Source organism: Phyllobates terribilis, unplaced genomic scaffold (genome assembly GCF_046119375.1).
Source record: "Phyllobates terribilis strain yellow unplaced genomic scaffold, ASM4611937v1 Scaffold_9__5_contigs__length_417890890, whole genome shotgun sequence".
Lineage (NCBI taxonomy): Eukaryota > Metazoa > Chordata > Amphibia > Anura > Dendrobatidae > Phyllobates > Phyllobates terribilis.
Window position 1 is genome coordinate 369,599,916 of NW_027362769.1, and position 12,444 is coordinate 369,612,359.

The window sequence follows — 12,444 nt, forward strand, 5'->3', positions numbered from 1 at the left end:
GCACGCAGTGATGTCACAGTACAGGGATAATGCACACAGTGATGTCACAGTACAGGGATAATACACACAGTGATGTCACAGTACTGGGATAATACACACAGTGATGCACAGTACAGGGATAATGCACACAGTGATGTCACAGTACAGGGATAATACACACAGTGATGTCACAGTACAGGGATAATGCACGCAGTGATGTCACAGTACAGGGATAATGCACGCAGTGATGTCACAGTACAGGGATAATGCACGCAGTGATGTCACAGTACAGGGATAATGCACGCAGTGATGTCACAGTACAGGGATAATGCACGCAGTGATGTCACAGTACAGGGATAATACACACAGTGATGTCACAGTACTGGGATAATACACACAGTGATGCACAGTACAGGGATAATGCACACAGTGATGTCACAGTACAGGGATAATACTCACAGTGATGTCACAGTACAGGGATAATACACACAGTGATGTCACAGTACATGGATTATACACACAGGGATGTCACAGTACAGGGATAATACACACAGTGATGTCACAGTACAGGGATAATACACACAGTGATGTCACAGTACAGGGATAATGCACACAGTGATGTCACAGTACAGGGATAATGCACACAGTGATGTCACAGTACAGGGATAATACACACAGTGATGTCACAGTACAGGGATAATGCACACAGTGATGTCACAGTACAGGGATAATACTCACAGTGATGTCACAGTACAGGGATAATACTCACAGTGATGTCACAGTACAGGGATAATATATAAATTGCCTCTTCAGAGAGGAAGCATATTTATATTTTCGAGGAGTATGCATGGCGTATGTCTCCTCACTCTGACATGCCAGGCCTGCTTTGTCACTCTCCACAGGGAGACACTACAATCATGATCTCGGCCTGTTGTGCATTATCTTCTGTGTTGATGTGAAGCTCTATAGAAACGGCCGCATGAATCCCTTTAATATACAATGAAGACGAGTATAATTTGGGGACACTGCGTCTGTTTTGTATTAATGACTGTATATTGGAATTCTCGGGTATTTTGTCTTTTTGTTAATGATCCATTATTGCATTGAAACTAAGCCAAGGACAGATCCAAGGCGTTCAAGTGCAAAAAACCCTGTTTCTACTATAATAATTAAAAGCAGTGCTCGTTACATACAAGCACAACATCGTCTACCTCTAAGTTACTAACTAAAAGCAGAGAACTTGCTATAAGTTTACAACCTACATATCGGGGCATCCCAGGACTTGGTTGGGGTCGGTGAATAGGAACAGCCATTGTTAGTCTCATGGTTCCTTTGTGTATGATCTGATATTTGGGCCACATGAAGGGGAAATTGCAAAGCCTCAATATTGTTTACGAATGCCCCCACCACGAAATGGTGGAGAAATGTGTATGTTAGTGGTAATATCAGGTTACAACCTCCAAATATTGCTTGGGTCATGTCTGGTTACAACCTCCAGAGGGCGCTCTTTATGTATATTTAGCACCTTTTGTTCTTCCATATATTTCTAGTACCATCATGATGTAGACTGTCTTTTCTATACAATCTAACCTTATAAACCATATATATGATCTGCTAGAAGAGGATTTTGGGCAGCAGTTTCTTTTAAAGGAAACCTATCTCCACATTTTTTATACATGGTATGGCTATGTAGGCACTTTTCTGCCAGTAAAAACTATATCTTATTTGTAGACATCCGATGTGCCAGTGATGAGAAATCGAGTGTAGAAGCCATATGCAGATGAGGCTGAAAGTTTACTGGGGGCGTGTCTTGGACTGCTTTATGACACTCCCTCGGTACACTTTCAGCCTGATTTGCATATGGCTTCTACATTAAATATCTAACGATTGGAAAATCGGATCTCTACAATAAAGGTATCGTTTTTATCGGGAGACAAGCACGAATACAGCCATACCACTACTCCCATTCCTAAAAAATGTGCTGACATTTTTAGTTTATTTCTTTCTTGATTCGGCTCAATGTCGGATAAGGGAAATGGTCAATGTGTTCCTATACTTCCTGGCATAGATTTAAGCACCACATGCAAGAAGATAAAATGGGCAGCCTCATCCCAGAGTGTGTGGGTGAGTTGGCCGCAGAAACTGCTTCCAGATGTTGCAGGGCGTCCTAGCATCCTTCATCATTCTGGGCGGGAGGAGGAGAGAAATTCTTTCCTTCAGCATCATAAAATTCCTCCTAACCTCCTCTCCCTTCTCTGTCCAAATACTCTCAATTTCCTCTTTCTTGATGGAACGTTCTGCAGGTCTGGATCCTGTGCACAGGCGAAGAGCGGGCGGAGGGGGGCGAATAGGAAGATCTTGCAGTTTATGACTGCGGTGTAAGATGTAAATGGGGGATCTTTTTTGCGCATGAAGGGAATTGTAGTTCTGCCGGCAATTAGGGGTTAATGCCACGATCTGCGTGTTGTAACCATTAGTGCAGGAATGCTCTGCAGATCTGGCTTTAAAGAAAGGGTTTAATTTCAGTATATTCTTCTGCTGGCGCAAAAATGCTTCAGCACATGTTCTCTATTAAGTATTGAAGCCAGGCTTCTCATGAGAAAACCATCAGTCCCCTACTCACAGAAGCCTGTGTGCCCCCCTTATATAAAGGCAACTGAACAAAGGCCTGCTCTGTGCCCCTAATATACAGGCTCGTGCCCACATTACCCAGGGGCACTGCTGGTATTATCCCCTATATACTGCGAGCTCTGCTAATACACAGCCATCAGGACGCGGCCCGTCCTCCTCCTAATACACAGCCGTCAGGACCCGACCCCGTCCTCCTCCTAATACACAGCCATCGGGACGCGGCCCCGTCCTCCTCCTAATACACAGCCGTCAGGACTCGACCCCGTCCTCCTCCTAATACACAGCCATCGGGACGCGGCCCGTCCTCCTCCTAATACACAGCCGTCAGGACCCGACCCCGTCCTCCTCCTAATACACAGCCATCGGGACGCGGCCCGTCCTCCTCCTAATACACAGCCGTCAGGACCCGACCCCGTCCTCCTCCTAATACACAGCCATCGGGACGCGGCCCCGTCCTCCTCCTAATACACAGCCATCAGAACGCGGCCCCGTCCTCCTCCTAATACACAGCCATCGGGACGCGGCCTCGTCCTCCTCCTAATACACAGCCATCAGAACACGGCCCCGTCCTCCTCCTAATACACAGCCATCAGGACACGGCCCCGTCCTCCTCCTAATACACAGCCATCAGGACACGGCCCCGTCCTCCTCCTAATACACAGCCATCAGGACACGGCCTCGTCCTCCTCCTAATACACAGCCATCAGGACACGGCCCCGTCCTCCTCCTAATACACAGCCATCAGGACACGGCCCCGTCCTCCTCCTAATACACAGCCATCAGGACACGGCCTCGTCCTCCTCCTAATACACAGCCATCAGGACACGGCCCCGTCCTCCTCCTAATACACAGCCATCAGGACACGGCCCCGTCCTCCTCCTAATACACAGCCATCAGGACACGGCCCCGTCCTCCTCCTAATACACAGCCATCTGGATGCGGCCCCCTCCTCCTCCTAAGGCTATGTGCCCACGTTGCGGAAATGAAGCAGAAAATTTCTGCTTAATTTCCGCATGTCCTCTCCCGGAAAAACGCATGCGGAATTCCGCACGCGCTTATCGCGCGTTTTCGACATGCGGAATTGCCTTGCGTTTTTTCATGCATTGAATAAGGCAATTCCGCATGCAGAAACGCAAAATTAATGAACATGCTGCGGATTTTTGAACGCAGCATAAACGCTGCGGAAAAATCCGCAGCATGGGCATAGAACTTGCGGATTCTCATTGGGGACCATGGGATGCGGATTAACAAGCGTTTTACAAGCGTTTACGCTGTGGAAAATCCGCATCAAAAACGCTTGTAATCCGCAACGTGGGCACGCAGCCTAATACACAGCCATCGGGACGCGGCCCCTTCCTCCTCCTAATACACAGCCATCGGGATGCGGCCTCGTCCTCCTACTAATACACAGCCATCGGGACGCGTCCCCCTCCTCCTCCTAATACACAGCCATCGGGACGCGGCCCCCTCCTCCTCCTAATACACAGCCATCGGCACGTGGCCCCGTCCTCCTCCTAATAAACAGCCATCGGCACGCGGCCCCATCCTCCTCCGAAGGCCGGTTTCACACGTCCGTATATTTCTGGTACCGGAAAAAACGGTATCGGAGATATCCATGTGCCGCATCAGGATCACATACCATACATCACGTACGGTGTTTAGGAAGTTAGCGCTGTTCCCAAGCGCCGGGTGCTGAACGCTGCCCTCATAATGATTCCCTGCCGGCGCTGCGATCAGCACCAGCAGGGGACCATGATGAGAGGAGTAGTGTCTGCTCCCCCAGTGTCCACCTGTAAATATAAGAATAAAATAAAAAATCCTTATACTCACCTGTGCTAAGTGTCCCCCGCTGGAATCCATGTGACCGATCAGCAGAGGAGCCGGGGAGAATGAGCCGCTGCAGCAAACGGGCCCTGGAGCTGAGCTCAGGAGCGGTATCCTGTCACTCACTGAACACAGCTCCTGCAGTGAACCATGAGTCGGGCAAGGTTCAGCACCCGGTGCTTGGGAACAGCGATAACTGTACACTGATTCCCAAGTGCCAGTACGTGTAACACAGATGGTTTACGTGTCACACGGATGGCATCCGTGTGCGAAACTTGTTTACACAGACCCATTGACTTGAATGGGTCCGTGTGATCTGTGCTGTCGTCCAGAAACGGACATGTCAGCGTGTGGAGCACTGTCTGTGGAAACACACTGAGATGTGCGCAGACCCATAGATTTGAATGGGTCTACGTGTGTCAGTGTCTCTTCCTCCTAGTACACAGCCCTCAGGACACGGCCCCGTCCTCCTCCTAATACACAGCCATCGTGACGCGGCCCCGTCCTCCTCCTAATACGCAGCCATCAGGACACGTCCCCCTCCTCCTCCTAATACACTGCCATCGGGACACGGCCCCGTCCTCCTCCTAATACACAGCCATCAGGACACGTCCCCCTCCTCCTCCTAATACACAGCCATCGGGACACGGCCCCGTCCTCCTCCTAATACACAGCCCTCAGGACACGGCCCCGTCCTCCTCCTAATACACAGCCATCGGGACGTGGCCCCGTCCTCCTCCTAATACACAGCCGTCAGGACACGGCCCCATCCTCCTCCTAATACACAGCCATCAGGACATGGCCCCGTCCTCCTCCTAATACACAGCCCTCAGGACACGGCCCCGTCCTCCTCCTAATACACAGCCATCAGGACGCGGCCCCGTCCTCCTCCTTATACACAGCCATCAGGACACGGCCCCATCCTCCTCCTAATACACAGCCATCAGGACACGGCCCCATCCTCCTTCCAATACACAGCCATCAGGACACGGCCCCGTCCTCCTCTTAATACATAGCCATCAGGACACGGCCGCATCCTCCTCCTTATACACAGCCATCACCACTCTTCAGCTCCCTTCTTATACAAGGTTCTTTATGTAGATCTTTATTATTTGGTATAATGTCACTTCCATGACGCCCAGCTAGGTGGGGGTATTAGAGAGCCAATGCTGTGAGGAGTCCGGCGCTCTGACCACTGCCTCTACTTTGGGAGTTACTTGTTTATAGTGAATCTAGTATCTGGTCCCTGTGGTTTCATTGCTCTGACTGATTCATCATTTTTTCGCATTCCTGGACGATGCAGAACTCTTTCACAATTGTGAACATGAGAAATCAAAACATCCAATGTCCGTCCCACACGAGTCCGTACAATCCAGACTGCGATACAGAATCCTGGACACAGCTAAGTTACAGCCGAGACGTCCTGTATTCTGTCAGTCTGTAGCATAGCAACGCGGGAACTACAACTTCCAGGATACTGACCTGTCATTCATTGTGAGAACTGCGCTATTTTAATTGTGTTCGGACGTCATGGAACAATTTAATTTCTTTTGGGTGTAGGTGGCTGTAATGATTTTCCATCATATTCTCTGTGTGAGGAATATCTGCTTTCCAAGTCAACAATTCTGTTTTTTTTTTGTTTTTTTTTTTAAAGGCGACGTAACACTTGCCATAAATACACATAATTTTTTAACTGGTGTAAAAGCCGCTTTTCTCCCGATTTCAACTTTGTTTTTCTTTTGTTCCTGCGTCTCTCCATTCCTGAGATATGGCTTCCTCTTTGTGGTATATAAATTGTCTTTTCAGCCAACTGGGTGTGGTTTTCAAAAGACTCCAGCAGAGAAGAGTTGAGAACCACGCCCACTTGCCTAACAAGACTATAATTGCATACAAGGAAGACGGGGCCATATCTCAGGAACGGAGAGGCGCAGGAAGAAAAAAAAAACGACTCCGGATTCAGGAGAACAGCAGCGTTTACATGAGGTGAAAAATAACACATTTTTATGATGACAGGTCTTTATAAAGGGTAACTCCATCTTGGAGCCAATTTTATTTATTACATTTACCACCTCCAAAGAGGGCGCTGTAAAGAGGATTTTCTTCTGAAATGCTCCTTAAGGGAAAAATAGGAGTTTTCTCACTTGCCTGCAATCCCAAATTTTGCCAAAATCTGCACCAAAAAGGGGCATTTAAAGGGGCATTTCCAATTTTTTAAACAAGTCTCAATATTTTTTAACCAGGATATATTAAAGGGGTTGTTTCATGGCAGACATTAAGGTCATGTTAGTAGAAATCTAGTCTACGCTATAGTGTAAAGGATTGTCAGTCGCTCAATATTAGTTGTACCGTTACTGGGGGGTGGTATTTGTTGTAGGGGGTTCTGTGACAGTCACAGCTGTGCCCCCAGTTAGCCATTCCCAAGGGTTGGATGTTTGCCCGGCCTTGTCTCTGCGGGGTGTCGGCCATGTCGGGTCTCTGTGGTCATGGCGACCCTTTAACAAGAGGAGAATATTTGAGTAATGGTCCCGGCCTATGTACTGAGCAGGGGTTGATCAAACAGTCACCTAATTACTCTCTATGTATTAAAGGATTTTTTGGGGGGTCCCTGGGAGCTGAGGTGATATTCGGAGGCCAGATGTTACACATATATGCCCCTATATAAATACTCCGAGCATCGTCCCCATGGTCGCTGGGACTTCTCAGTGTGACAATGGGAATCTGGGGACATTTCTGTAATATCTGTGTGTAAGTGCATCCCTAGAAGTAAGTGCCCCCCCTCTGCCGGCAGGAAGTGTGTGGGATTAGAGGATTTGGGGCCGTGGGAAGTCGGACGGAGCTGAGGTGACGGCTATAAATAGTAACCGTGACATCTTATTGCGGTTTACACCATGTGTCACTGTATGTTTGTATTAATTTGTTAGACAGATTAGCATGGTTAGGTATTTATTTAATGTATGCCGGAGCACAGACGCGTCCGGCAAGTTGTCAGCAGAGGCGCAATGTGCAAAAATGGTTATAATCGCAGTTAATATCGTCACCAGCTGCTCAGTGTCCCCGGCTTCTCTAATCTCCAGGGAAACAAAGGATTGGACATGTTGAATTCTAGCATGCCTGATCCTTGTTTCCGTAAGGCAAACGCGTAGCAATAGATGGTGGAGAAGTTGCTGTCACATTTGAACCCTTTAAGGGCACGAAGACTCCACTGCTTCATAAGAAGATGCATATGGTAGGTTGGAACCTAAAATTAATTTGGCGTGTTCCTGGTATGTAGCAGTTTTATTGGGGTGTTCCCAGTATACGGCAGGTCTTGTGGGGTGTTCCCGGTATACGGCAGGTCTTGTGGGGTGTCCCCGGTATACGGCAGGTCTTGTGGGGTGTCCCCGGTATACGGCAGGTCTTGTGGGGTGTCCCCGGTATACGGCAGGGCTTGTGGGGTGTCCCCGGTATACGGCAGGGCTTGTGGGCTGTTCCCGGTATACGGCAGGTCTTGTGGGCTGTTCCCGGTAGATGGCAGGTCTTGTGGGCTGTTCCCGGTATACGGCAGGTCTTGTGGGCTGTTCCCGGTATACGGCAGGTCTTGTGGGCTGTTCCCGGTATACTGCAGGTCTTGTGGGCTGTTCCCGGTATACGGCAGGTCTTGTGGGCTGTTCCCGGTATACGGCAGGTCTTGTGGGCTGTTCCCGGTATACGGCAGGTCTTGTGGGCTGTTCCCGGTATACGGCAGGTCTTGTGGGCTGTTCCCGGTATACGGCAGGTTTTGTGGGCTGTTCCCGGTATACGGCAGGTTTTGTGGGCTGTTCCCGGTATACGGCAGGTTTTGTGGGCTGTTCCCGGTATACGGCGGGTCTTGTGGGGTGTTCCCGGTATACGGCGGGTCTTGTGGGCTGTTCCCGGTATACGGCAGATCTTGTGGGCTGTTCCCGGTATACGGCAGATCTTGTGGGCTGTTCCCGGTATACGGCAGATCTTGTGGGCTGTTCCCGGTATACGGCAGATCTTGTGGGCTGTTCCCGGTATACGGCAGATCTTGTGGGCTGTTCCCGGTATACGGCAGATCTTGTGGGCTGTTCCCGGTATACGGCAGGTCTTGTGGAACATTTCTGATGTATGGTGGGTTTTGTGAAGTGTTTCCCGTAAGTATCTATCAGAAATGGTCCAAGGAAGGAGAACTAGTGAGCTGGCGGACAGGGTCATGGATGCCCAAGGTTTATTAGTGATTAAGGGGTGGTGAGTCAAGATAACTGAGTTCCTGTGTGTAAAAATAAGGATTAGTAAATCCAGTGCCTTCTGCAGACACATGGGAACCTATACACATGTCATGTCCTTTTCACTATGGACACATGCTATTCACACACGAGGTATAAATATTTACGTGACGCGTTTCACAGCCCGTGATCTGTATATACACAGGTTCATACAGTGTAAAGCTGCTCAGCCTGCATGCAGACATCTGACAGATGTGCCTGCTCACTACCAAGTTGTGGTGATACCAGCGCAGCCCGGTGGCACACTTATCGCCGGAGACAGCAGGCACACAGCAAACCTAATGCGTTTCAGTCACAGCGGGAGCTACGTGGCTGAACTAGATGGGTTTGGAGATCATATTACAGAAGTGGCAGCGCTACAGCTGGCTCAGTGTGGGGTCACATTGAGTGACGGAGCGATTTGTTGCCGCCTAAGGCACTGACAGGTCCTGCGCTGGCACCGCTCACGTCTACAGCTGGCAGCAGGTTACTGCGCGGTTCTTTAAAGGGACATTCAACTCTACTAACCTGTGATTTTTTTTATATGTTTTCATAAGTGGATTAATTTGCTTCAGTTTACCTGTGAAGAGTATAAATGGATCCCAGAGTCTGTAAAACTAAGTGTAAAAAAAAAATAAATAAAATGGTGAATAATAAAATAGCGGTGTTGCCTTAGTGTCGCGTATTAGTGCTGATTTTCCGATTTATTTGCAGCATTTCCGCTGCAAAATCTGCATGTGGATTTAGTTGCAGATTTTGTCACAGATTTCTCTCTACGCATTGCAAAAAAAAAAAAGGCAGACCATGAATTCCACACTAAATACTGATTCTAAAATCTGCACCGGATGTCAATTTACAACTAGAATTTTCCCACAATGTGTAGACGAGATTTTTAAAATTTCAGAAACTTAGCCGGTGCTGCAAATATTCTGCATGCAAATCCGTGCAAAAAGTTTGCATCAAATACGCACCGTGGTGAAGCCTATTCTTTTCTGTCTACAGCTCCAATGCACAACTATGTGTGTCCATGGTAACAGACTACAAACAAACCATGATTGTGGATTCTGTAGTCCTACTCTCCTCCATCTGTCCCCTACTTGTGATGAAGCTGTGCGACATATGAATATTACGATGATTTATGATCCATGCGCGTCTGGTTTTATCATTTTTGCACAGTAACGTCTTTGTTTTTTTCAGGACGCACAGGGTCACGACAACAATAAAGATTCTCGTGTGGTCTGGACCAATTCCAACCACCACCTCCTAACATCAGGATTCAACCAGGTAGCGTTCGCCCCGCGGGGCCACAAATCCTCTGTATACATTGTTTGTTTCATAGGAATGTTTTCCTGAGTTTTGGAAGGTGATACTTTTTCAATGCAAGTCATGGGTCACATAGATGCACCTTTGCTTTATAACCTTTCATTATCCGTGACCAGCCGGTGGGGCCACTTACCGTGGACCAATCTGTGACTTTATAGCTTCTATTCTCACTGTTTTTTGGGGTTTTTTTTCTGTTTTTTTCTGCAGAATTTATAAGCTACAACTTTGAGTTCTTGGGCCAGAAACTATTAGAAAAAGGTTATGTTGTACAATAGAGTCTGTGGGGGTTGTTGTAGATAGCGAGGGACACAAAAAAGCCTTGGACGCCCGCCAGTTGGCCAGTCCTCCCAAACTTTATATTGTATCTCAGGGAATAGCAGTTCTGCTGCACAACACTTGACACTTCTTTGCCTGTATCAACCATAATTTACACTGCTCAAAAAAATAAAGGGAAGACTTAAACAACAGAATATATCTCCAAGGAAATCAAACTTCTGTAAAATCAAACTGTCCACTTAGGAAGCAACACTGATTGACAATCAATTTCACATGCTGTTGTGCAAATGGAATAGACAATAGATGGAAATTATTGGCAATTATCAAGACACCCTCAAAGGAGTGGTTCTGCAGGTGGGGACCACAGACCACATCTCAGTACCAATGCTTTCTGGCTGATGTTTTGGTCACTTTTGAATGTTGGTTGTGCTTTCACACTCGTGGTAGCATGAGACGGACTCTACAACCCACAGAAGTTGCTCAGGTAGTGCAGCTCATCCAGGATGGCACATCAATGCGAGCTGTGGCAAGAAGGTTTGCTGTGTCTGTCAGCGTAGTGTCCAGAGGCTGGAGGCGCTACCAGGAGACAGGCCAGTACACCAGGAGATGTGGAGGGGGCCGTAGGAGGGCAACAACCCAGCAGCAGGACCGCTACCTCCGCCTTTGTGCAAGGAGGAACAGGAGGAGCACTGCCAGAGCCCTGCAAAATGACCTCCAGCAGGCCACAAATGTGCATGTGTCTGCACAAATGGTTAGAAACCGACTCCATGAGGGTGGTATGAGGGCCCGACGTCCACAGATGGGGGTTGTGCTCACAGCCCAACACCGTGCAGGACGCTTGGCATTTGCCACAGAACACCAGGATTGGCAAAGTTGCCACTGGCGCCCTGTGCTCTTCACAGATGAAAGCAGGGTCACACTGAGCACATGTGACAGACGTGACAGAGTCTGGAGACGCCGTGGAGAGCGATCTGCTGCCTGCAACATCCTTCAGCATGATTGGTTTGGCAGTGGGTCAGTAATGGTGTGGGGTGGCATTTCTTTGGAGGGCCGCACAGCCCTCCATGTGCTCGCCAGAGGTGGCCTGACTGCCATTAGGTACCGAGATGAGATCCTCAGACCCCTTGTGAGACCATATGCTGGTGCGGTTGGCCCTGGGTTCCTCCTAATGCAGGACAATGCCAGACCTTATGTGGCTGGAGTGTGTCAGCAGTTCCTGCAAGATGAAGGCATTGAAGCTATGGACTGGCCCGCCCGTTCCCCAGACCTGAATCCGATTGAGCACATCTGGGACATCATGTCTCGCTCCATCCACCAACGTCACGTTGCACCACAGACTGTCCTGGAGTTGGCGGATGCTTTAGTCCAGGTCTGGGAGGAGATCCCACAGGAGACCATCCGCAACCTCATCAGGAGCATGCCCAGGCGTTGTAGGGAGGTCATACAGGCACGTGGAGGCCACACACAATACTGAGCCTCATTTTGACTTGTTTTAAGGTCATTACATCAAAGTTGGATCAGCCTGTAGTGTGTTTTTCCACTTTAATTTTGGGGGTGACTCCAAATCCAGGCCTCCATTGGTTAATAAATTTGATTTCCATTGATGATTTTTGTGTGATTTTGTTGTCAGCACATTCAACTTTGTACGGAACAAAGTATTCAATGAGAATATTTCATTCATTCAGATCTAGGATGGGTTATTTCAGTGTTCCCTTTATTTTTTTGAGTAGTGTGTATATATGTATATACAGTACAGACCAAAAGTTTGGACACACCTTCTCATTTAAAGATTTTTCTGTATTTTCATGACTTTGAAAATTGTACATTCACACTGAAGGCATCAAAACTATGAATTAACACATGTGGAATTATATACTTAACAAAAAAGTGTGAAACAACTGAAAATATGTCTTATATTCTAGGTTCTTCAAAGTAGCCACCTTTTGCTTTGATGACTGCTTTGCACACTCTTGGCATTCTCTTGATGAGCTTCAAGAGGTAGTCACCGGAAATGGTCTTCACTTCACAGGTGTGGCCTGTCAGGTTTAATAAGTGGGATTTCTTGCCTTATAAATGGGGTTGGGACCATCAGTTGTGTTGTGCAGAAGTGTGGTGGATACACAGCTGATAGTCCTACTGAATAAACTGTTAGAATTTGTATTATGGC

General features: G+C 48.0%; 1 protein-coding gene across 2 annotated transcripts in view; it reads left to right on the top strand.

Annotated features, from left to right (window-relative positions):
* The window catches only part of PAM16 (presequence translocase associated motor 16), a 138,046-nt gene that overhangs the window by 28,329 nt on the left and 97,273 nt on the right, over positions 1-12,444 (top strand). For both annotated transcript variants that reach the window (XM_073648244.1, XM_073648246.1), the window contains exon 8: positions 9,876-9,962. In XM_073648244.1, the coding sequence (XP_073504345.1) occupies positions 9,876-9,962 (87 nt within the window). The remainder of the gene's footprint in view (positions 1-9,875; positions 9,963-12,444) is intronic.